A 24265-nucleotide genomic window follows, 5' to 3' on the forward strand; every position below is an offset into this window, starting at 1 on the left:
TTGTAATTGTAAATGTATATGTATTATATGAAGGATAGATTATTATTTTATTGTTTTTTGTTAAATCCATCCATCCTCCGAGCCTTTTTCCCAATCATGTTGGGATCGGCTTCCAGTCTAACCGGATTCAGCGGTGTACCACTGCTTTACAAGAAGCGACTGCCTATTTGACCTCCTCAACCCAGTTACCCGGGCAACCCGATACCCCTTGGTTTTTTGTTAAATAAAACAAACAAATTATTTTTTAAATATATTTCAGTAATCAAAATATAATAATAGGCTTATACGTTAATAGTTACAAATCGTATCTTGTGGCCAAATCGAAATGAACATGACATGCCACCAAAATTTCAATAGACGCTTATTTTATACACGAAAAGAAACCAATTTGATATCACAAAAAACCCATCAGCCAAAAAAGTAATTATTTACACGCAAAATTACATTCCAATAGAGTATTACATTTTTTTTACATAAACAACGATGTGCAATATTCACAACGTGAAGAATTTCGCCTTAATTTTAAATACAATAAATAAAATAAAACAAAGCCCTTAGAATCTAAGTGAATTTTAATTTTTTAACATTTTAGTGCATTTAAACACGTTTTTTTTAATTAAATTATTCTTACAAAAAAACTTTTTTTCTTTTCAATAAAAATGATCGTATGAAATTTTTCCGTTTTTATAATTTTTCAATATAGTTATTAACTATTTATTATCTTCGGTTATTTATATAAAATAATACTTCCGTCCTGTACTTTTCAAAATGCGTTTATAATTAGGTCGTTTGCAGACTGGCGACTGGGCACAGCGATTTTTAATCGCATTCTGTTTCAGTAACTTTAGTTACTTTTTACTTATCACAAAAACACTGGTTCTGATAATTCTAAGAATATCATAGATATATTTTACTGGTTCTATGGACATTTTATGAATTTAAGACAAAATAATCGCGCGACCAAATCGCCAGCGTGCAGACATAAATTATCCAGCTACAGTATGTACAATAGTCTTTTGGGCTACATAATATTTCGTTATAAAAACAAAGTTTAGGCAAGCATTGATATTCTGAACCAGAATATTTATCACAAATTATAAATTTGAGTTCAACTAAAAGCATACAGGAACTTGATAATATTTACATTATTTAGGCCCTTTGCACACGGACAGAACTTGCGACAAAAAGTCGTGCAACTACATCTTTTGCGATTTTTGCGCGAGTGTCGTCCGTGTACACAAGGTTTACAAATCCTTAAGTTAAATTTTATCACATACTAAATAAAAATCAACTATGATGTATGAGCAAATGTATATTTATATAACTACCATTGGTCATTATTGATTGTTAGCATTCAAAGCAAAATGAAGTCAAAAAACAAAATTATATAATATAAAAGGGGCCATGTTTAAGAAATCGAGTAAATACACCATTTTCTTTTGTGTCATTATGGCACTCAGCATAAAATAAATGGCACTGATTTCGAAAAGTTAATATTCAAAGTAAACCTTATTGATTTCATGATTTTGAAAATATTGCCAAAGCTACACATAGATCATCATCAAAAAAAATATAGTCGAAATAGTAGTAAAACATACTTTGTTTTTTTTTACAATTTCATCGATAAAATAGTGATGAGCCCCTATACTGTTTTTTTGTTAATAATTATAAAAAAATACAAATAAAAACATTTTAAAGTATAAAAAAATATTATAAATACAAGAAAGAAGCACGGAATAAGAGCTAGTCACAGACATTTTAAGTAAATTTAACTTAATATATTTTAGCTGCTTTAAATAATACTTTATGTACTTTTACAATCAGACATTTTTATTTTAAATTGTGATAACATAAGTATAAATTGTACTTATTTAAGTCAAACTGTAAATAAAATTTATATTTTTGATTCTGTTTTTTTTTTTTTTTGCAATAGTTAAAAAATCTCACAGAAAAAATCTGTTTCGATGTTATTAAAGAAAAAAATACCAAATAAATATGTAAATGTAATTTCATGATTCAAAAAAGTTTTAGGGATTATTTTCTAACTTAACAAAAAATAAAATACAGTTAATTATGACTAGTCTAACCGCTCTTATTACGTACTATAGCTGCGTTAAAGTTAAACCAATGTTAACCGAGCGTTATACAAAAAGATGGACGTATCTCGTAAACTAATAAGAATCGGCTGAGCATAGTTTTTTATCTACATTTAGGTCTATCTAAATTAGTCTTATTTTATAATATTCTGTATAATATTTTTTGCCAAGACCACTGCTGTATTTAATTTCAATAAAATAATGACATTTAGGGAGAAATAAGGACAATTTCATAATCATCAGTTCACTTCTATCTGAGGAATAAATATGGCGGTTTGACATATTTTCAATACTCTATACAAAAGCTGTCAAACGTCAAACATATTCTTCAGATAAAAGTTAACTGGTGATTGCAATATCCACTCTAAATCAAGAAATTATGAAACATTGGACTTTAATTAATAATATTAGAAATTAGAGAATAAAATCAATCAAAATGTTATATTATAAAAAAATGGCTTCAACTTTAAGAGTAGTGAAGGGCACTTATCGATACTAAAAGAACTTTTTTATGCATACAAAATATTAAAAAAAAAAAAAATTGTTGGACAAACATACAGCAGTGGTTTTAGACAATGTATTTATGTTATGTATAATCTGCATACAATGTATACTTTGAAAGCGTTTTTTACTATATTTATTATATCATCGATATATTGTACAGAATATGTCTACACTATATTTGCGGAAAAAAATCACACATACGTCGAATTTGTCAAAAATTTTTGAGCAATTTTTAAAAATCGTAGCTGTTTTAGCTTAAATCACTCGAAGCCATTTTCTGCGCATAAAAAAATCGCAGCGACTAGTCGCATGCGCTCACGACTGCAGCTAGATTAATGACAGCATAACATCTATTTGAAAAATTAAGACTAATCATGCGACTATTGCAACGACAAATGGTCCGTATGTAGGAAACTTCCACAAATATAGAGTAAACCTTATTAATATTACTACCTAAGTATGTTTAAAAAATAAAAGTATCAAATATCTTTACGCGTTTGAAAATAGGATAGAACTCTGTCGCAATAAAATCATTTTTTTTTTATTTTCAATTATTTTGAAAAATAATTCTTCGACGTCACTTTGACGTTAATCTACGTTCAATGAAGTTATTGTGACACTTCTATGGCTATTTTCCACGTCAGATTATGTATCATAAATTACATAAGTAACAGTTATTTAAAAATCGTCATATTTCTCTTCAGATATCCAACTTTATACCGTTTTATATATACATTATCGATCACGTTGCTTCGTTTCTTTTAACATTGTTTAGTTCCCTCCTAACCTATAGCACACGTTCAATTATTTCATAGAGCCCTACTATTTAAATTAAAAAAGAAAAACAATTTTTACAAAAAACTATAACAACCGAAAATTAACTCCATAAAATAATTCCTCGTTTCATGGCAACATTTAAGCACTTTGACAGTTCAATTCAAGTGTTGCCACAGCAATAACCTTTGATTCCTGCTAAAAGCTGCCGATGGTGACGAAAGAGGTTGGTTTCTCGTTTCTACCGTCATTGTTTTTGCATGTTTTACACGTTATCACAATAAAAAGCTGCACTATTTGCTTTACATACGAAGGTAGGGTTTAGATGAAACAAATAAATTTTTAAGAAATATTTATAAGTCTATCGGAGTAGCAGTTACACTAGATAGTTCAATTTTATAAAGTTAGCGGACTGAATATAAGCCATCTCATCTTATTTAGATATTTATTATAATGTTGTTAAAATTAAATATGAAATAATAACTCAATACTGTATTGGAAAATTAAATATGGCAATAAATGTATTTTTTCAGTACATTGGGTGTGAAAATCTAATTTCAATTTTATAGGTCAAGTCCAGGCAAGTCAACAATGTAAAACTATATCCGATCCAGTTGATAACAATATGAACAGCCGACCTTATAATGAACACTCATAATGTCTATTTTTATTGAAACTTAGTGGTATATCCAATTTACATTTTATAATTATAGTGATTCTTGCATGATGTGATCATGTAATACTCAAAATTGAGAGGAAATAAAGTCCTAAAAATAAAATAAGACAGCTTACCCAACCCCAATATAACTACACTCCGATCAGACTACCCCCCACCTTGCATCAACGTCCCGCGTATCACCTGACGCGGGATACGGCTAGTGTTGTCAGACACTATTGTACTTGCCAATTGAAAAACGACCAGATTTCACAAAAAAAAAACAAACTTAATAAGAGAAATGACTAAAAGTTAAGATGAGACAGCTTACTTCAACCCCACCCCAGTAATATAACTACACCCCGATCAGACTACGCCCCACCTTGCATCAACGTCCCGCGTATCACCTGACGCGGGCGGCGGCGAGTGTCGCGAGCGCGAGCAGGGCCAGCGCCGGACACGCGCGGCTGCCGACGCTGTTGTACTTGCTGCTCTGCTCGCATGTACCTGGAAATCGGAAAAATGGAGATATAACATTGACCGTAGTCACAGTAGTTTGATATATATATATACAAAAAAAATGTGTTACAGCATTATAGTACATCTCAAGAACGATTGATTTAGTTGAAAATTACTAGGAAGAACTAGGAAACTAGGAAGTTCTAAGATAACTCGCTAATTTATGATATGGAGATGGTCATAGGATACTGTTTATCCCCACCCGGATGTGAGAAGTAGCTATCTCAGGATATGGATAAAACCACTAGCCTAAGCTAGTACCGAGATAATTAGTAGCGATAGTTTTAAGGAAACTTTATAGTTATAAAAATACATCAGAATAACATGTATCATCTTTCCTAATATTTTTAAGTGTGAATAAACAATCTGGCTTGAAATTGATAAATAAAATTTTACCTAAAAGCCATAATGTACGTTTAGTTTCACTATATGCTCATAAACAGTAGAAAAATTAAAATACTAAAACTATCTTGTGATTTCAATTTTGTGTATTTTGTTTTATTAAAAAGTAATTAAAAATATTAAATATTTTAATAATTAAAACAACAGAAATAAATATTACCCCTGTTTTATTGTGGTACATATTCAACAGTCGACCTAACAAAAAATTAAAAATACCTCATAATTTTAATCAAACCATTATAATTTCTACATTTCTATTAAAAAGTAAGTAATAAATAAAATTACCCACACAAATCAAAACCTAAAAATACCACCACCATCACATAAACTAAAAATAAAAACCCCATTTCAAAATATTCACCGCGTCTTCGCATTAGTTCGGCAAACGCAACTAGATGGCGTTGTACATGCCTGAATCGCGCTATGGTTTCGTTACATCGCTTTGGTCTAGTCCCGAGCTTGGGGAGTCAGAAGTAACCGATTTTGATGAAATTTTGGTAGTTTTTGGATATCGTTCAAAACCGCTTCGGCTGGTTTTTCGAACGATTATATTTACAGAAAAATTTGTGGATCGTACCACGTGTGTTATTAGAAGAGGTTTCAGGATAGAAACTTTACCTACAACATTATATAAAATAGGTACTGCATGAAATATTAAAATTTCTGATAACAGCGCATCTAATCAGCAAAACAAAGTGTTCAGCTTTAATTATTATCAGTACTCATAGATATTAACTTGCGTTGCCATCAGTCCCCTACAAATAATAGAGAAACCCGGTTTAAAAACAATAATTTTGACCAAATGCATAAACATATCCCGATACATAAGAAAGGTTTTATGTAGAATTGGATTAAAAAGATTTAATTTTCATTTTAAATCTGCATTTTATGACATTTTTTTCTACTATCTCTGTATTTTTCATGATTCTCGCCACCTAACTAACCTAATTTCGTCTAACTTAAGTCATCCACCATCCTCTGAGCCAACTATGTGTTTTTCCCAACTACGTGTGGGTCGGCTTCCAGTCTAACTGGATTCAGCTGAGTACCATTGCTTTACAAGAAGCGACTGCCCTATCTGACCTCCTCAACCCAGTTACCCGGGCAACCCGATACCCCTTGGTTAGACTGGTGTTAGACTTACTGGCTTCTACCTCTCTCTCTAGCCGCAATCTACAGTTTTAACGTGCCATCCGAGACACAGTCATTGGTGTCTAAAATATACTTAGAAAGTACATACAAAATTAGAAAAGTTGCATTGGTACTAGCCTGACCTGGAATCGAACCCACGCCCTCATACTTGAGAGGTTGGTTCTTTTACCCACTAGGCCACCACGACTTTTTTTCTACTATATCTGTATTTTTCATGATTCTCGCAACCTAATTAACCCACTTTCTTCTAAGTAATGTCAAGAAACAAATAAACAAAAAGGCCGTACCATTAATAGTGAGGTTATAGGCCTTATCCCCTGCGAGCCCCGGCAGCACGGCGCGGTCACAGGAGCGGGACACTGCCGACACCGACAGGTACTGCACCGGCATGCCGTACGAATCTGGAATATTACAATATTGGCTTTGTATATGACGGCGCCACTGTCATTGTGTGTCTTATATAAAGCGTCATTCGTTCACCGACAGGTGTGGAGTGCACACCTCCCACGTGATAATTTATTTCTTTAAAATTAATTGCAGTGACTAATATTGTGTTAATTGGAATAAACCAAGTGAGCGTGTGAAGACCTCTTTGTTTTATTTAACGATTTCGGAGCCTGACGCCGACATATATACAGGGCCGTCTTTATTTTACTGTGGGCCCTGGACTCTAAGGTCCTTATTGATAAACACGGATTAAAGTTCCACCAAGAATAAGAAAGAAACTTGGCACTGACTACTCCACTGTAACTTTAAACACTGTAACTTTACTCCATGTTTATAAGGGGGTATGAAAAAGTTTCTCCTTTATTTACACCCTAAATATTAGGGCTAATATTGTAAATAAAATCTAAAATGTTAGTTTTTATAAAAAATAACAGTTTTAAACATCATTATTTATGTCAAAGTTAGTAAATGACAAGTTAGGGTCCCATCGATCACGGAGCCCTGAGTAGTACCCAAAGTGTTCAGAGTTAAATATGTGCCACACACATTTGCTCACTTCATTAAATGTTTGTTAATTTCCTGAAACTATACCAAGGTCCCGGAAATATATTACACCATGTAAACCTAAATAAATATATGAATTTCCTTCTACATACCATTCCGCACATAAGTAGTGTATATGAAGCAGAGCGCGTGGGGCCTGGCCTGGGACCCGGCGGGCCCCTGCACCCCGGCGGGGCCCTGCACCCCGGCGGGGCCCGCCACCACCATGCCGCGGGAGCCCTCGCGCCAGCTGCCGTAGCATGTGTATGCTGGAAATGTTATCATTAAATTATAAACAAAAAATGTATCTATATATTTTTTTGTTCTAACTCTCCCACAACGGGCCTGCTATTTTATATTATTACTGTATTATTATCTTTTCTATTTTACTTGTTATACTAACTGTCATACACGAATAGCTATCTCCTAGCATTTTTAAAATGAATTCGAATTCAATATTGGTAATCTGTGAACAGCGCTGTGGGCTACATTATTATTTAAGTTAATATATTATTATTTTGTAATATCACATAGTGTAGCTGTTTGTTGTTCCTTTTTTAATAAAATAAAAAATAAAATAACGGGCCTGCTTGTAGAGATTTCATACGAAATAAGCTGTGCCTTTTGTACTATTTGTTCTATTTTTCTTCTTGTCTGTGTTCGTGTATAATAAAATATACATAAATTAAAAAAATAAAGTTTGGATGAATCGATGTTTGTTAGTCTTCCACATGAAAACTTGTAAAAGGCTTTTGATGGAAACTTTACACTAACAACAACTACAGGTTTTAAATAAATGTATGTATGCTCCTTTTATGGCGACTATTCCTTCAATGTTAATATAATTCTGTTACCATGTTCATAGGAATCGGCTAGGCGGATAAAGACTCACCAGTGCTAGTGCAAGCAGACTGGAACTCTATAGTGTCCTGTCGTAGTGCCCCATCACACACTCCACTGGTACCATGTTCATAGGAAGCGGCTAGGCGGATAAAGACTCACCAGTGCTAGTGCAAGCAGACTGGAACTCTATAGTGTCCTGGGCAGCACCGCAGCCGATGCTGGCGCTGTCGTAGTGCCCCATCACACACTCCACCGGCCGTTCTGCTACCTCCTCGCCGGTCATCTCGTCTGGAAGGACCATAATATTTAGTTAGAAATGTATTTCAATGGTGAGAAATATTTTTTTCATCGCACCATCTCGAAAAAAGTAGTTTTGCTCTTCGATATCTGAGTGCAAAAAACGTTTTTATTCTCTAGAACGGCAGTCTTGTTCAAGAATTGACATCTAGGTTAATTGTGTAAATTCAATCCACTAGAGCAGTAATTTAGATTAAATATTTTTATTAGAACATATCTTTGTAAATAAAGTATTAAGTATATTAAATTACTATATAGGACATTAATAATACGTTGTGTGTACGTTGGTTACTTATTCATTTCCAAACTGCCTCGTTGGTCTAGCTGTCGCAAGTGTGGCTGCTGAGCACGAGGTCTCGGGTTCGATTCCCGAGTCGGGCCGAAATCGCTTTGTGGGTTTTAGAAGACTTTCACAAAGTAGCCCGGAGCCTGGAAGCTGGTGATTGATACACCCGTGCATCGGAGAGCACGTAAATGTCGGTCCTGCGCCTGATCTCTCTCCGGTCGTGTCGGATTGCCGTCCCATCGGGCTATGAGAGTGAAGGAACAGTGAGTGCACCTGTGTCTGCGCAAATGCTCGTGCACTATAATATGTCCTGCGTAGTTGGCTAATCTCCTTACATGAGAACAGCCGCCGTAGCCGATAATCGGCTAGGAGGACATCATTTCCAAACTTCATTCGGATTTTGATGTTTGTCAGTACAGTATTTATCTAACAGCGTTAACTAGTTGACTCAAGAAACGGGCGTAAGAGTAGCTTTAGAATATACTAAGGCTCGTTCACCGACAAAATAAACGTCTGTTTTTCTTCAAAACTATTAACTATTTACTTTAAGAATTGAACTTGAAAATTCAAAATAAACTGTTGTTTGAAAATTAACGTTCATGTTGTCGGTGAACCTGCAACTAAGTAGCAATATAAAACTAATAGTACATGTACCGATAGTAATCTGCTGCCTGCGCCGGCGCCGGTCGGCGAGCGAGTCCACCACCGTGTAGCGCCCCGGCATCGGGCAGCGAGACGGGAACTGCGACGTCGCTGCAATACACATATAGTATTGTGTTCATTTCAATGCCTACAAGACTTAAAAAAGAAATCGAAAATGATTTATTTTCTCGTTAAAGTATTTACAGGTAAGTAATGTATTAAGGTATAGTTTAATGGCCTTTTTCAGGCGTTGGAAATGTTAGGGCTTCATCATCATCATCAGCCTATCGCAGTCCACTGCTGGACATAGGCTTCTCCAAGTGCACGCCACTGAGATCTATTTTCGGCTATGTTAGGGCTTATAATATACTTATTACTATATTCTATTCTATCGTTTTATATAGCTTCTTGATGAGTTTCATATAATGTATTAACAATATTTTTATTAGAGAGAAGTAATCTGTAAGCCCTTTAAAACATACACTTATTTTGGATTGTACGAAATATATGTTTATATAAAGTATAACTATAACAAGTGTAAATGTAAGTAAGTGTAGGCATGTAAGTGTAAATATGTTGTTACAGTTACAGCCTTTTTATCGTCCCACTGCAGGGCACAGGCCTCCTCTCACACGGAGAAGGATTGAGCGTTAGTCGCCACGCTTGCTCAATGTGGGTGTAAATATGAGTATAATTATAATAGTGTAAGTGACATGTAGGATAATGTAAATGTTTATATACATACAAATAAGCGTAACATGCGGCGCATAGATCTGGTCGGCGCAGGCGTGGTGCGGCGCGTCGTGCAGGCCGCCGCCCAGCTGCAGCTCCAGCACGCCGCCCGCCCGGCGCCACACTACTGCGCACACGTGGCCGGACTCGCTGTCAACACATTCATTATTACATTAGTATGATGAATTTTTGCTATGCTCTCGAAGCTGCAAGACATCAAAACATACGCAGGCTGCGACGGCGGACGCTCCACTGAGTCTCGCGCAAAGCCCGAGATATTTATATGAAGCGCGCTCGCGTTTCTAGTTACACAACGCCTATACAGTTCAAGTACATTTTAGTTTTAATATACCAGGTAAGCCAAAGCTGCGCGGACCGTCATAAGGAACGTAACGTTAGATGCGGTCAGTCCGTGTATGTATATTTCAGAAAGCACGTTTAATTGATGGTCCTGACATTTTAACATCTTAAGCAGCCATTAAGGGTTTACCAATTAGATAGCCCCGATAACAGGGTAGAAGAGGTCATAGAGATATAGACATCCTTACCTTGTAAAGTTATGGTTAGTCAGCTGCATTCATAGATGTAATATAATAAACAAGATTGCGCACGCTCAAAATATATATTTACGAAAATGAACTCTATTCCAATGCAATAAGGCACTAAATTTGTTGCATAATACACAGAGGCAAATCCGAGCCGAGAGGGGATAGTTAGAACGGAGGCCGTTTGTTGCGACCTTGCCAGCATAAAATGTTGTGATCAACAGTTTTGTTTTCCCAAAAAAACAATTGAATCACATATATTTTTATCTTATTTTAACAATTGTAAGTCAACAAATTAATAAAGATCGCATTAATTTATTATACGAATAAATTATTTATATAAATTATTATTCTTAAAACATAAACAACATACATTTTTTTTGTTTTTTTTTTTTTTCTAGCGGTAACCCTGAACATTCTTGGCGCGTAATCAGCATTTAAATTTTAGTTTATTAAATATATTTTGTATTAAATCAATTTAAACTATTTAAATGGTGAACAAGTGTTGCGTTTATACTGGTAAAATTGAATCCTATGGTGGTTGCAATATATCGTTCCACAGGTTAGCTAATAATAACATTTTCGTAAACCAAACAACTAGGGTGCCCTGAATTCTGTGCCCTGAATGAATGAATTCTTGTAATGAGTGAAAATATGGGTGATGGATTTTAAAACTGTTGTACTATTGTTATAGCTTCCCAAAAAATGAAGAAAGGCGGCATAAATGGCTCAGCAGTCTATATATGAAGTAGAAATACAAAAAAAACAGTCTTCACTTCGAATCTTCCTGCTTTTATACTGCTAATTCCCGCTAATTATTAAAAGCCTTTATAAGTATCTTAAGGTCACAAACTGCGTAAGTTAAAACTTCAATACCAATCTGCGTTTAATAATCTTAGCAAATTCGGATTGGTCTCACATAGCTTAATCTCATAGTCACCCTATTAGAAAGGGACAGACAGTCTCCGTACTAACTGTTTCACTCGGCTCGTTTTTTGGGTTTATGTGCGCAGTCCTGTTTACTAATATTATGTCTATGGCTGCATCTAATTAGACTAGAAGCTGACGCCAAAGAATAAGAAAGGAATAACCAGACATTTTCATCAGTTTAAACTGAAAATAACTTTACTCCGAGTTTATTAGTAAGAACGTAGAAGCATAAATATACCTAATACCTATATTGTGTGATGTAAGTCGTGGTGGCCTAGTGGGCAAAGAACCAACCTCTCGAGTATGAGGGCGCGGGTTCGATTCCAGGTCAGGCAAGTACCAATGCAACTTTTCTAAGTTTGTATGTACTTTCTAAGTATATCTTAGACACCAATGACTGTGTTTCGGATGGCACGTTAAACTGTAGGTCCCGGCTGTCATAGAACATCCTTGGCAGTCGTTACAGGTAGTCAGAAGCCAGTAAGTCTGACACCAGTCTAACCAAGGGGTATTGGGTTGCCCGGGTAACTGGGTTGAGGAGGTCAGGCAGGGCAGTCGCTCCTTGTAAAGCACTAGTACTCAGCTACATCCGGTTAGACTGGAAGCCGACTCCAACATAGTTTGGGAAAAAGGCTCGGAGGATGACCTATATTGTGTGATGTGACCCTTTGTTTTATTTAACGATGTCGGAGCCTGACGCCGACACATACATATTTGTCTTGGCAAACAACCCCTTAACTATTAGTTTCCCAGCCTTTCCTTACTTAAGGCGGGTCTACGCTAGACGAACCGAGCACGAGCGGAGCCGTTCTCGCTTGTCGTTCGCGGCGTCAAGTGTGGACGTGCAACGAACCTACTACGATCACTGTTAGCAAATCCCTTTGTGTTCGTCAAAAACCGACAACAGATGGAACGCAGCCGAGCACGAACGATGCTCGCAGCGCGCTCGTTAGAGGCTTGTAGGTTGGTCCACACTAGACGAATTGTGTTCGGCTCGTGCTCCGCTCGTGCTCAGCTCTCCTAGCGTCGACGCAGCTTTACATTCCACATAGAATAGAAAAGGCTAGGCAAATAACAAAACTGGTTAAAACTTACCACCCCCGTGTGAGATGCGCGACTAATTTGACTAGTTTCTTATCCTTATGTTCTAGTATAGAGTGGCAGACCAGTCTCTTCTCTTCGAATGAACCGTCCACGTTCATTATCTGTAACATTAAGTTTATAGGGTCAGTTTTGAGGGAACTACCTTGTGCAGTTGGGTAAAAAGTAGCTCATGTACTCTCTCAGAGTCTAGGCTATCCATGTACAAGTATATAATGTCAGTCTTGAGGGTACTTTTTTCTTTCTCATGCTTTGGGTTACATGTGTAGCTAATTTAATTTGAGTTGGTTTAGTAGTTTTAGAGTGTAGGTGTGACAAGTACAGATACTTTGCACAATGCTTTCGCATTTATATTGCTGCAGAAAGTACTCTATAAACAAGCTACTTAATAATAAAACATTGTTTTTTATTAGCCCCTTAGTTCCTGAGAATAATACGTTCAAACAAACCCTTCAGCTTTATAATATTAACATAGATTAGTTCCTATTTTCATGAATAGGATGTTCTTATTTGTACTTATCTCATTCTTAAACTTCAGTACTCCAATTTGTGTAATTGGTTTTAAAGCTGTGTCAATCGAAGGAATAAATGAACATACCTTGAGCGTGGCGTTTTTAGTAGTAAAATGGTACTGATGCGTGTGATCCAGGCTGAACCATTTGTGATGTTCCACGACCCAGCTCGGGAAGTGACAGCGGTTGTGCTCGTCGTCGACTGGAGATGAAACATTAAGTTGGTGGTTAAAAATGAGTAAATCAATACTGGGACAACTTTCAAAAAATATTGGTTCCAATTTGTTGGGAAAAGGTTAAGCAAGATGACCAGGTTTGGTACACCTTTCACACGGGGTTGGCTGGTCCCAAAGTGTGTTATTGATGGTCCAAAAAGTGATTTCATTTGTTGATTCCCCACGTTTAAGGGTAAATATAGATACCCCATGCATAGAGCATGCATTTGTGGTTTTAGCCAAAATACAATTTCTTGTAATTTTTTTTCCTCTTCTGACTTATGCATTTTCATGATGTCATCTTTCGGATCTTCCTGTATACCTAATTATACAGTTTTTTTTTTTTAAATATATTTATAGATGCACATTATATTACTCAGCAACCATACGGGGGATCGAACCCAGGGCCCACTATTCGGCAGTCTGGCATAGTGACCGCCTAAGGCTGGTGAAGAAGATGATATTTTAACTAGCGTCTACATACTGAAAGTCGTGGTGGCCTAGTGGGTAAAAGAACCAACCTCCCGAGTATGAGGGCGTGGGTTCGATTCCAGGTCAGGCAAGTACCAATGCAACTTTTATGTACTTTCTAAGTATATCTTAGACACCAATGGCTGAGATAAAGGTGAAGGAAAACATCTTGAGGAAACCTGGACTATTAAGTCTGAAATCACCAACCCGCAATGAGCAAGCGTGGTGATTAATGCTCAATCCTTCTCCGTGTGAGAGGAGGCCTGTGCCCAGCAGTGGGACGATAAAAAGGCTGTAACAGTAACAGTAACAGTATACATACTGTTAGTAAGCTTCATGGTGCGAGACCCCTCGGTAGGCGACGTCAACCCGTTGCAGGTAGCGTCGCCCGACTGCGCGATGCTGTACGACACGCTCTTGTCCGCGTGCGTGCCCTTGTACACGAAACATCTGGGAAAAGTAGGGAAAACAGTGTTTATATGGTGTAGTTCAATTATATCTAAGACCAGCCGTTTTCCCGCGGTTTCACCCGCGTCCCGTGGAAACTACTGCTCACACCGGGATAAAATATAGCCAATGTTAGTCGCAGATAATATAGCTTCCTAATGGTGAAAGAATATTGAAAATCGGTCCAGTAGTTTTTGAGTTTATCCATTACAACCAAACAGTTTTCCTCTTTATTTATATATTTATTTTATATCACATTGTTGATCAAAGTGCAGTTAGGCTATTGATTAGTGTCATAATGGGCAGTAGGGGAGACCTGTCCAAAACCGTATATCCGGGCAAAACCGTATAGCGTATGTATTTCTGTTAATAATTCAAATTTCCCGCGCCACTGCAGCTCAGCGGTATCAACCAATCACAGCTATTTGTCAACAAACACTTGTCGCGACCGGCACGCGCGTTTTTTAAATATTTTATTTTATTGTTTTTTAGTGGTTTTTATGTAATTTATGTGCAATAAGAAGTGCCAATCGTCAAATTTACGTGTACAATAGGTAAGTAACTAATAGTCATGTTATAAGTGTGTATATTTTTATGTAATTCAGTACATTTGTACCGGTGAAATCAATTACGAATGTAGTAGTGAGTAACGTATTTATACATACATATTGTATGGGTCAAAATCGTATGGGGTAAAATCGTACATGTACGATTTTGACCCGGTTGTACTTAAGTGTATTAACCTTTTATTTTTCAACACAGATGCCACGATGCCTCGTGATTATAAAAGGACGACTAATAGACAATCGTGGGACACGGAAAACATGAAAAAAGCTGTTCAAGCCGTTTGATGGGACTATGGGGTACTTCAAAGCTGCTCAAATATATCAGGTGCCGAAATCCATACGGTATACGGTTTTGTCCATGCCCTGGGGCAAAACCGTAAAACGTAGAAGAATTATTATATACATGTTGATTTAGTACATCTGTGTTTTAAAATTATTGATCAGCATCCACAAACCCTTAGCTATACGGCTTTGCCCCGGTCTCCCCTATTATAGCAACTTTGTATGTGTTGAAAATGGGCCTAAGTTCCTATATACCTACTTAAATTTTCATCCAACAACATAAGCGTCCGTTTTAACTGTTCACTGCCCAAATAATAATACCCCACATCCAAAATGATCATCGCATAGTTAACCGTATCGAGAATCGTACCCGGGATCATCCATCAGTCCGGCATGGAGACCATTGCGCCAATGGGGTCTTTCTGCTAGTTTTTTTCTAACTCTTATAGGTATCACTAAGGACTATTGATTGCCCAGGTAACTGGGTTGAAGAGGACAGACAGGCGGTCACTTCATGTGGCACACTGACCCAAACATAAATAAGAAAAAGGCTAGGCCGATGATAACAAAGGTATAATTTTGTACAGTCAACTTCAGGTCAGTGGTAATAGTTTTATAGGAAACTCGTACTTCGTATTACTATTGAGTTAAGGTGCGTGACAGGTACCACTAATGTGCAATTTGCTGTACCTGTACATATCTTCGTCAGTGGAGATGGAGTTCCGTCTCTGGACCTGCGAGATGAGTCCCACGAGGTATCTGGTCGAGCCCTCTTTCCACGTGGCTAGGCAGATCAGCTCCTCGACTGGAAGGTGATGAGGTTTCAATATTAGATTATATTAATACTAATGATCTTAAATATTAACAGCTATACAGATGTCCCCGTGCATCGGAGAGCACGTAAATGAGAAAAGCCGCCGTAGCCGATAATCGGCTAGAAAGACATCATACAGATGTTTATTTACATAATATGACAAGTTCCTAAGTTTACCATTGCTCTCAGTGCCGGGCACGTCGGGACAGGCCATGTATCGCAGCAGCAGTCGCGAGTCGTCCGTGCACGACTCCGCGCGAGACGGCGGGTTCGCGCAGTCGCCTGAACCACTGGAATATTATGAAATAGGCTTTAGATAAGGTTTTTTTCACATCCACATATTATGCGTAAACATACATATATAATACGTGTAAACATGTGCACCGTGTGGCAATTAAAAAGTCGTGATGGCTTAGTGGGTAAATCGACAATTTCTCAAATATTTATGGTTCGTCCGTTTTCTGCATGCTGATAGTAAGTATAAACGGTACTTCCATTGAAAACTAAAAGCTGTCAACTGCTCAAAAGATCAGTACCCCATATTTCTTTATTTTTAAAGCACTAAGCTACCATGACCTCGTGGGTATGTAACAACCGCACAGGTCATCGATCATAGGGTTACAGGCGCTTAGCGTAATTATCCATTGCTCATGGATAGGTGACCATCTTTTTTACGGCGAGTTTCTCCATGTTTCGTTAGGCACTATAGATTGGTACCCACCAATCCCCGGCTCTCTTTTTAACACAGTTGGCAGTCGTTACGGGTAGTCAGAAGCCAGAAAGTCTGTCAACCAGTCTTATACCAAGGGGGTTTGCCCGAGTAACTGGGTTTAGTAGGTCAAACTGGTACATACAAATCTGAATAGTTTTTTCTTTAAGCTGAAGAAATGGTGTGATTTTTAAACTTCTTAAAAGAGATCCACCTTTCTTTTCCAGACTAGTCCCATAAACTGCTAATTTAACTTACCGACTGTATGTAAAGGTGAAAGGCGCCGGGTGGAAGGGGCAGGGCTCCGGCAGAGGCCGGGGCTCCTTCCTGAACATGGAGTATAGCGCTGCGTCGCCCGTGATCGACTCGCACATTGTGGACAACGAGTCTCTCTGCCCGCAGTATGCTGGAATACCACATTACAATAATATTAGAAATGGAAAAACTACTGAAAGAATTTTGATGAAACTTTACAGTGATGCTTGGACATCAGAATAAGTCCGACTCAAGGCTACTTCCACTGCTAACTACCATGAAGTGATTCAGCTTAGTCGAATTAGTATCGATTCAGCAGGTTAGGTATAAGAAATGATGGTTTCTTGTTCATTGGAATTCAATAGAAGAAGGTATAATACCGTAATAATACCGACAATCGGAACTTCTAAGAAGGATACATTTTTTTTTTACTTCTGTTTAGTAAGTAATAGTAAAAGTTGTAAGTAGTAGTAAGATATTAAATGAGCAAACTTGAGATACTCACTTTCTTTATATTGTAACACATATTTGTGCTTTTCATGTATGACCAGGCATCTGTAGCAGTCCTCGTTTCTGAAACATTACAATTAAAGAGTTTAATGAAGCTGATATTTTAAAACTTTTTTTTTTTGGTAGTAGATATTTATTTCCTTGGTTATTATTTAACAATTATAGTATTTTAAAACTGTATACCCTTGAGGAAAAATAAAATAATGAAAAAAAGGCCAATTGCAAGTTGGACTCGCGGACGAAGGGTCCCGTATCATTTTCTAAGGAACGGTAAAAAAAATCAAGTTTGTTGTACGGGGGCCGTCTCTTAAAATTTTGTTATAGTTTTTACAATTTTTTGTTATAGCGGCAACAGTAATACGCCATCTGTGAAAATTTCAATTGTCTAAGTATAAGATACAGCCTGGTGACAAACGGACAGCGAGGTCTTAGTAATAGAGTCCCGTTTTAACCTTTCGGATACGGAGTCCTGAAAAGGGAGAAGAGAGAACAGAGGAATAAGGAAAGAGCAAAGAAACAGCAAAGAAAACTTCCTTTAATTTAAGAGCCCAGCTCTTGTCGGTGCAGCTCCTTCCATTTACACCTATCTAGCGCCAACTCCTGAACTTCCTTATACGTCATAATCTTCACAGAAAGACAAAACAGAAAAGGAAATAATAGACACGGTAACCCACCTATCATAAACGAGGAACTTGTCATTAGCATCAGTCTCTGCGCACTCCCCCTTGCCCTGCATGGTGGTGGAGTTGATGTAGATCAGTCCCGGGATCCCGGACTGGAACCAGCCGCCCGTCCAGCCTTCCGGGAAGTTGCAGCCGCCGCCTGGGAGCAAAGAAAAGGGGAACTTTAGAATGTGGTTGCAGAATTGTTTGTATGCAGTTAAGCAAGCTTTCTGTATAAGAGGGAATTGGGAGCGAATCAGGATAAAATGATGACACTCATAACATGGCTTTCTTTTTATTTTAAAATTAAGTACTTATACAAGCTGTTGATTTGCATCCGTGCCATATTCAAGGACGTAATCATGCTAATGATTCTCGACCCAAATCAACAAAAAAATTGGTATGTATTTTTTTTTTCATTTTTTTTTTTCGGAATTCCTCCACTGTCATCTAGCCGTATTTAAACTTGGCGCGTGTGTTACTGGCCTTAAAACCGTGTTGCGCCCTCACACAAACGCAAACAGAAAGCATACGCAACGATTATTCATAAATTTCATTCATAAAATTGGATTACTTCTGAAATACTACATTACAATGACAAAAAAAGCAGTGCATATTAGCTATTTCCCGTCTACTGTAATTCCAATCGATTATTTACGTATGTTATGTCCTCCTCCTGAAGTATGGCACAAATGCAAATCAACACCTTGTATATACCGATAGTCGTTTAGGTAATTGGACTATTGGAAGCTAGATAGCCCATTCATCGAAGATAGCTATAAAGCTTGCTTCTTATATGGGCGGCTGATACCGCGAGCAAAAACTAGTCTTACAGTAAAAATACAAGTTTTAACTTTAACCATAACCACAATAATATGAAAACCACTAAACTTTCTATCACTACAAAACGTAATAAACTAAATGCTTTCCGATCATACAATACAATAGAATCCGTAATCGTTTTCAAATCGACCCTAAAATTACGAGGGGGACAAACCCGGACCTTTTCAAACCAACGAGCCACAATTAATGCCTAATAGGTAATAACTACCCCCTTTTATTATTATTATTATGACCCTAAGAGTACTCACACTGCAAACTTTTAGTCGGCCGATAGTTTGTATGGGCTTATAAATCTACACTATTATAATATTATAAAGAGGAAAAAAATATACATATATTTGTTTGTAGTCTATAAATTCAAAAACTACTGGACCGATTTAAAAAAATCTTTCTCAGTTGGAAAGCTACACTCTTCCCGAGTAACATAGGCTATATTTTATCCCGATACGGACAGTAGTTTCCACGGGAGGCGGGTGAAACCGCAGGGAAACGTCTAGTCAGTATGAAGATGAATGGTAGTACGCACTAGGGCATGCAATTTCGGTAAAACAAAAATTACCGGTAAAAATTCGGTAATAAAAATATTTTTACCGGTAAACCGGTAAAACGGTAATTTTTGTATTTTTTTTAAAATGTGATATTATAACAATAAGATTGGGTAGTCTTAAAGCAAAAACTAAATAAATATGCAAAGTATAAGGTGGTAAACGTTTTTTTGTGTCGTGGGCCGTAACAAAAAACATGTCAGTACCATCCGTACGCGATGTCGCCGACAAAATGCAAGAGAAACGACTGCGATGGTACGGACATTAAAAAGGAGTGACACCTGAGGACACCGGCGGTGTGAATGTGATACTCAATCTCAATATACCCGGTCAAAGGCGCAAAGGCAGGCCGAAACCGTGGTGGTTGAGTGTCGTAATGAATGACATGAAAATCTGCGAACTCGAAGAGGAAGATGTCTATTCAGGAGGATAGAGCGAAGTGGAAGAAGGAAGATACGGAAAGCCGACCCCGTCACAAGACGGGATAAACGCTAAGAATTACCGTAAAAAATATATTTTTCACTGAAGGGAAAGCCCTTTTTTATGGTAAATCATCAAATGACAGACTCTTTCTGTCTAAAACCCATGTTTTTTAGTAGGCGTTTTATGGACCAGGGTAGCGGTAACTCTTTCGAACAATCCCGCGGCCCCGGCAGGCCTTGGCCCTGCTGGGCCCCACTGGGTTTGCTGACATCTCCCTGAGGAGCCCGTGGAACAACGCGCGCCGCTGACACGGGTCTGTTGTCTATGCAGACGGTGGAACGATGAGCCACTCGAACTCACCGCCCACAGACCGACGCCTACGGTGGCCGGGAGTCGTCTCTCGACCCTTGGCGCCCGTGGTGTCTTCCTGGTCCACTACAGCGGCTGGGATGAGAGGTGCTACTCGCAGTCGCTCCGCCGTCTCCTTCTCGAGCATGACTGCTTCGCAGAAGGGGCGACGGCTTCCCATTCCGTATAGCTCCGGACCATGGCTTGAACCAGGGAAGGACGCGAAAGGTCGCCGCTGCCTATTGCCTCGACGACAACACGGCGGTACCCTTCCCAGGCAGTGCACACCTGGACTGTGTGCTCCACCGTGTCCTCAGAGCAGTCCGCATGGTGGTGAAGTAAAAGCCCTTGCTCAGTAAGGTCATAGAGTAGGTAAAATAAGCATTAGCTACATTTGTACCTAGTATGAGCTGACAGCTATGAGGAAAAACAGAATAACTGAATGAATACAATTTGTTTAGATTTTATAAATTAAGATGAGAAAGAAGATTTGTATCTAACCTAGAGATAGTTAAGGACACACAAGTTTACTTTTCTAAAAAACAGCAACTATAACACTCTTACAATACGTAATGTATGCAACATTACATTATATTCAGGCTACATAACAAAGATTTGACGTTAAATGAACAATTGCTATATTTTATCAGAAAAACGTAAAAACCGGTAAATTACCGGTTTCATATTATTTTTACCGGTAATTTAAAACCCGCAAAAATGGGCGATTTACCGGTAAAAACGAAACCGGTTAACCGGTATTGCATGCCCTAGTACGCACATTACAAAGATCAGGTATTTAGCCGGTATCAGACCGACTGAAAACTTTGATAATATAATTATCATCATCCTCCGAGCCTTTTCCCACCTATGTTGGGGTCGGCTTTCAGTCTAGCCGGATTCAGCTGAGTACCAGTGCTTTACAAGGAGCGACTGCCTATCTGACTTTGATAATTATCAAGATTTTTTTTTTTAATCGGCCGACTATTTAGTCTCCAGTGTGCGGGTATTCTAACCGCAATTAAAACTACCCTATAAATGTAATAGGCGTTTAACAAAGGGCCTAGGCACAATAGTTCTAAGTCTAGTGTTCGCAGCTAGGCTAGGTTCGAATAGGCATTGTTCTTTATATTTTTTAGTCCTAATTTAAAGCTGTGAAGTTTTCAATGGAAGTTTGATTGGAGTAAGTGTAAAGATGCAAGCGATTGTTTCAATATTCATATTAAGTTATATTACAGCCATATCGTGGAATGTAGATTATCTCAGTTCATGAAATGCACAATATTTTTTTGAAATGTTCAATATCTTCATCATAAAACACTCCATCTTTTGGTGAAAATCGCACGGATATCCATCCAGTAATTTTGAAGTCATCGCGAACAGACAAACGCGACTTAAGACTTTATTTAAAAAACTTCTAAACTTACTTACCTATGCAATGAAACCAGGAATACAATTTTTGAATACATCCCGGTTTGAAAAATTCTTTCAGTGTTGCTAAGCTATACTATTCCGCCTATATTTTATCCTGGTACGAGAAGAAGTTCCCTTAAACCACCCAGAAAGGAGAACCTCCCGAAACAGTGACAGGTGAACTCTTATCACTCTATCCATTGATTTTATAGCCGTTTCTTCTCCATAGGATCCAATTTTTGGAACCGTTCAACCAGTATCTAACTTTTCATAAGACCCTGCAAAGGCTTTGACATAAGAACTTTTTTTTCCACTTTGATTTTGCTCCGTATAGCTATCCGCTCCTCACTCAAACCACATATAAAACATTCGTCACCATTGTCCCGCCCTTTGTTTCACGACATTTTGACTCCACGTGCGTCCTGCACTACTGACGGATGCCACGGTACAAACGATTAGGGTTCCGTAAGTTTTAGTGAGGTTATTGGTGTTTGAGTTTTTTTGTATTGGTTGTAAAGGTAACCTACCTTTGTTACGTATGTAAATAGATTAAAAACCATTTTCACCAACAAATACCTAAATTTGGGGATCCCCTAAGAGCATTTAGGGAAAACTTAATACGAAATACGTTTTCACCAAAGTTTAAGTGTCCCTTATAACCTTTAAGTATTGGGGGAGCCCTTATTCTAAGTGACAATTGGAGAAACGTTAAGAGATAGTTGGTGCAAAACGGGCATAAATGAAGCTGATCGGTTTATTGGCATGTGCTAACCACTGCATCAATTTGTAAATTCATATCAGAGTTATATTGCCCATGTACCGAGGATGGATGTAAGGTACTTTTTATCCGGGAATGCTGAGTAGTACTTACGAGATGCGGGTGACACTGATGACGAAACTAGTGAAATAAAATAATTATCCAAATTATTGTAGAAGTTCAGAAGTTATAAGTATACCATACTGACATTGTCATCATCTGCCTAGCCTTTTCCGAAATATATTGAGCTTCCAGTTATCTGACCATGATTGATTTCTACAGTAGATAATGATAGACTATTCTGAACAAAATACCAATACGGACCCCTCAAAAAGACAATAACATAATTGTAAAACAGAACTCGTTCACTTATTTACGAAACGTATTAATTTTTCAGCCATCCTGCCATTGTGGTCTACAATATAAATATAAACGACCATATATGCCCCTCAGGCAATGCAATCCTAGCGAAGGATTAATTCGTAAATGTCGACAATTTAAGTATGTGAAAACAGAATATTATTAATATGTCTTTATTGGTTTAATGTGTAATCAATTCTATTGGACGTTAACGAGGTGTTCTTATTCCAGAATATTTAATAAATGTTATTGGGTGTCTTTAATTACATACAAAACTGTAGGCTGTCCCGACTGTCATTTGAATATCTTTGGCAGTCATTACGGGTAGTCAGAAGCTAGAAAGACTGACAACCAGTCTTAAGAAGGGGTATCTGAGACTGGAACTGACTGGAAGCTGATCCCAACATAGTTGGGTAAACAATAATAAATAAATCATCGATTAAAACACGTTTTCACTAATTAAAACCCATCTTTCAAAAACCGACCAAATTAAAGCCCAAAAATCAAAATTCCTCTTCAATCACTATGGAAAATACCAAAACAATTTACAAAGCTGTTGAATCTGTGCTCTCACCATGGAGAACGAAATGACTAGCGGAGATGTCATAACGGAAAATCTCCTAAGAAAGTAGCGCGACAACATGCGGGGCGAGGGGGACGAGGAACGTTACTAGCTCCACCCTTATACGCCTTCTATGGAACCCGTCCATTATTTTCAAAATGAAATCACCAATCAATCAAGACCAATCTTTGACAGATTTGTTTTGATTTGACTAGTAACTGGTCACATCTATCGTACGTTGCTTGACCTACAAGAAGGTGCCTGACGTACCTTCCTTATGGCATCTCCGCTATCTTTCCTTCCTCCGTAGCCTTCACCAACAAAAATATTTTAATTTATCTCCGGTATTCGTAATTTATTATCAAATTAATTACTTTCCCCCCACAAGATGGCGTTGATGGCCACTAGGCAGGTAAACAAAATATATTCAATTATAAAATGGGCGACAATTAGTTTTCGAGATTGCACCCGCCAAAAACAATTTCGATGACAGACAGACAGACAATTGAGTTATGAATGCTGCGAGCTATCTTTTATCTTTTGTCAGCCGTTTAATTGTGAATTAGGTTTGAGGTTTTGACAGTTTTTGAGGGTAGAAATAGACATAAATGTTTTATTTTTGCTGTGGTTTGTAATTTTAGTAGCGTTCCACCTAGGTGCGCACGGACTGTGTAAAAATAGGTATGTAAACATTCCGATTAAATAATTCTACCAATACATTTTTAGTCAGTATTAGTGAAAATCGATTTTACCACAAGTTTATCCGAGTTTACCACAAGACAGACAGCCATTTTATCTTAGACATAATCCATTTGACACTTAACTAAAGGTTACTAATGATTCAATCAAATATGACTTTGTTATTATTATATTTACATTGAATTTTAGCCGCTACAACATAGTTGGGAAACGGCTAGTCAGATGATTGATTTTTAGACTCATCTAATGAGATGAGAATTTTTTAAATTCAACTGAGTTTTAAAATAAAAAGCCACAGCGTAAAGATTTTTATCTTCAACTAAATGCCTAGTCAAATGAAGTATAGGTTATACAATTTTAATTAATTAACTAACTAATAAAACGTACATATTTCCCGATTTAATTAC

The 24265-nt window shown here is 37.5% G+C and overlaps 1 protein-coding gene across 1 annotated transcript in view; it reads right to left on the reverse strand.

Moving 5' to 3' along the window:
- Positions 1-237: 237 nt before the first annotated feature.
- The window catches only part of LOC124643616, a 190226-nt gene continuing 166198 nt past the window's right edge, over positions 238-24265 (reverse strand). Inside the window, exons 3-16 of the mRNA XM_047182630.1 lie at positions 17924-18071; positions 17245-17312; positions 16743-16890; positions 15953-16065; positions 15652-15766; positions 13989-14116; positions 13067-13182; positions 12463-12572; positions 9906-10042; positions 9173-9271; positions 8095-8223; positions 7206-7361; positions 6390-6503; positions 238-4536 (exon numbers count right to left, since the gene is read on the reverse strand). Coding sequence (XP_047038586.1) covers positions 4433-4536; positions 6390-6503; positions 7206-7361; positions 8095-8223; positions 9173-9271; positions 9906-10042; positions 12463-12572; positions 13067-13182; positions 13989-14116; positions 15652-15766; positions 15953-16065; positions 16743-16890; positions 17245-17312; positions 17924-18071 — 1685 coding nt within the window. The 3' untranslated portion in view covers positions 238-4432. The remainder of the gene's footprint in view (positions 4537-6389; positions 6504-7205; positions 7362-8094; positions 8224-9172; positions 9272-9905; positions 10043-12462; positions 12573-13066; positions 13183-13988; positions 14117-15651; positions 15767-15952; positions 16066-16742; positions 16891-17244; positions 17313-17923; positions 18072-24265) is intronic.

The sequence above is a fragment of the Helicoverpa zea genome, chromosome 28, assembly GCF_022581195.2.
Source record: "Helicoverpa zea isolate HzStark_Cry1AcR chromosome 28, ilHelZeax1.1, whole genome shotgun sequence".
NCBI classification, from domain to species: domain Eukaryota; kingdom Metazoa; phylum Arthropoda; class Insecta; order Lepidoptera; family Noctuidae; genus Helicoverpa; species Helicoverpa zea.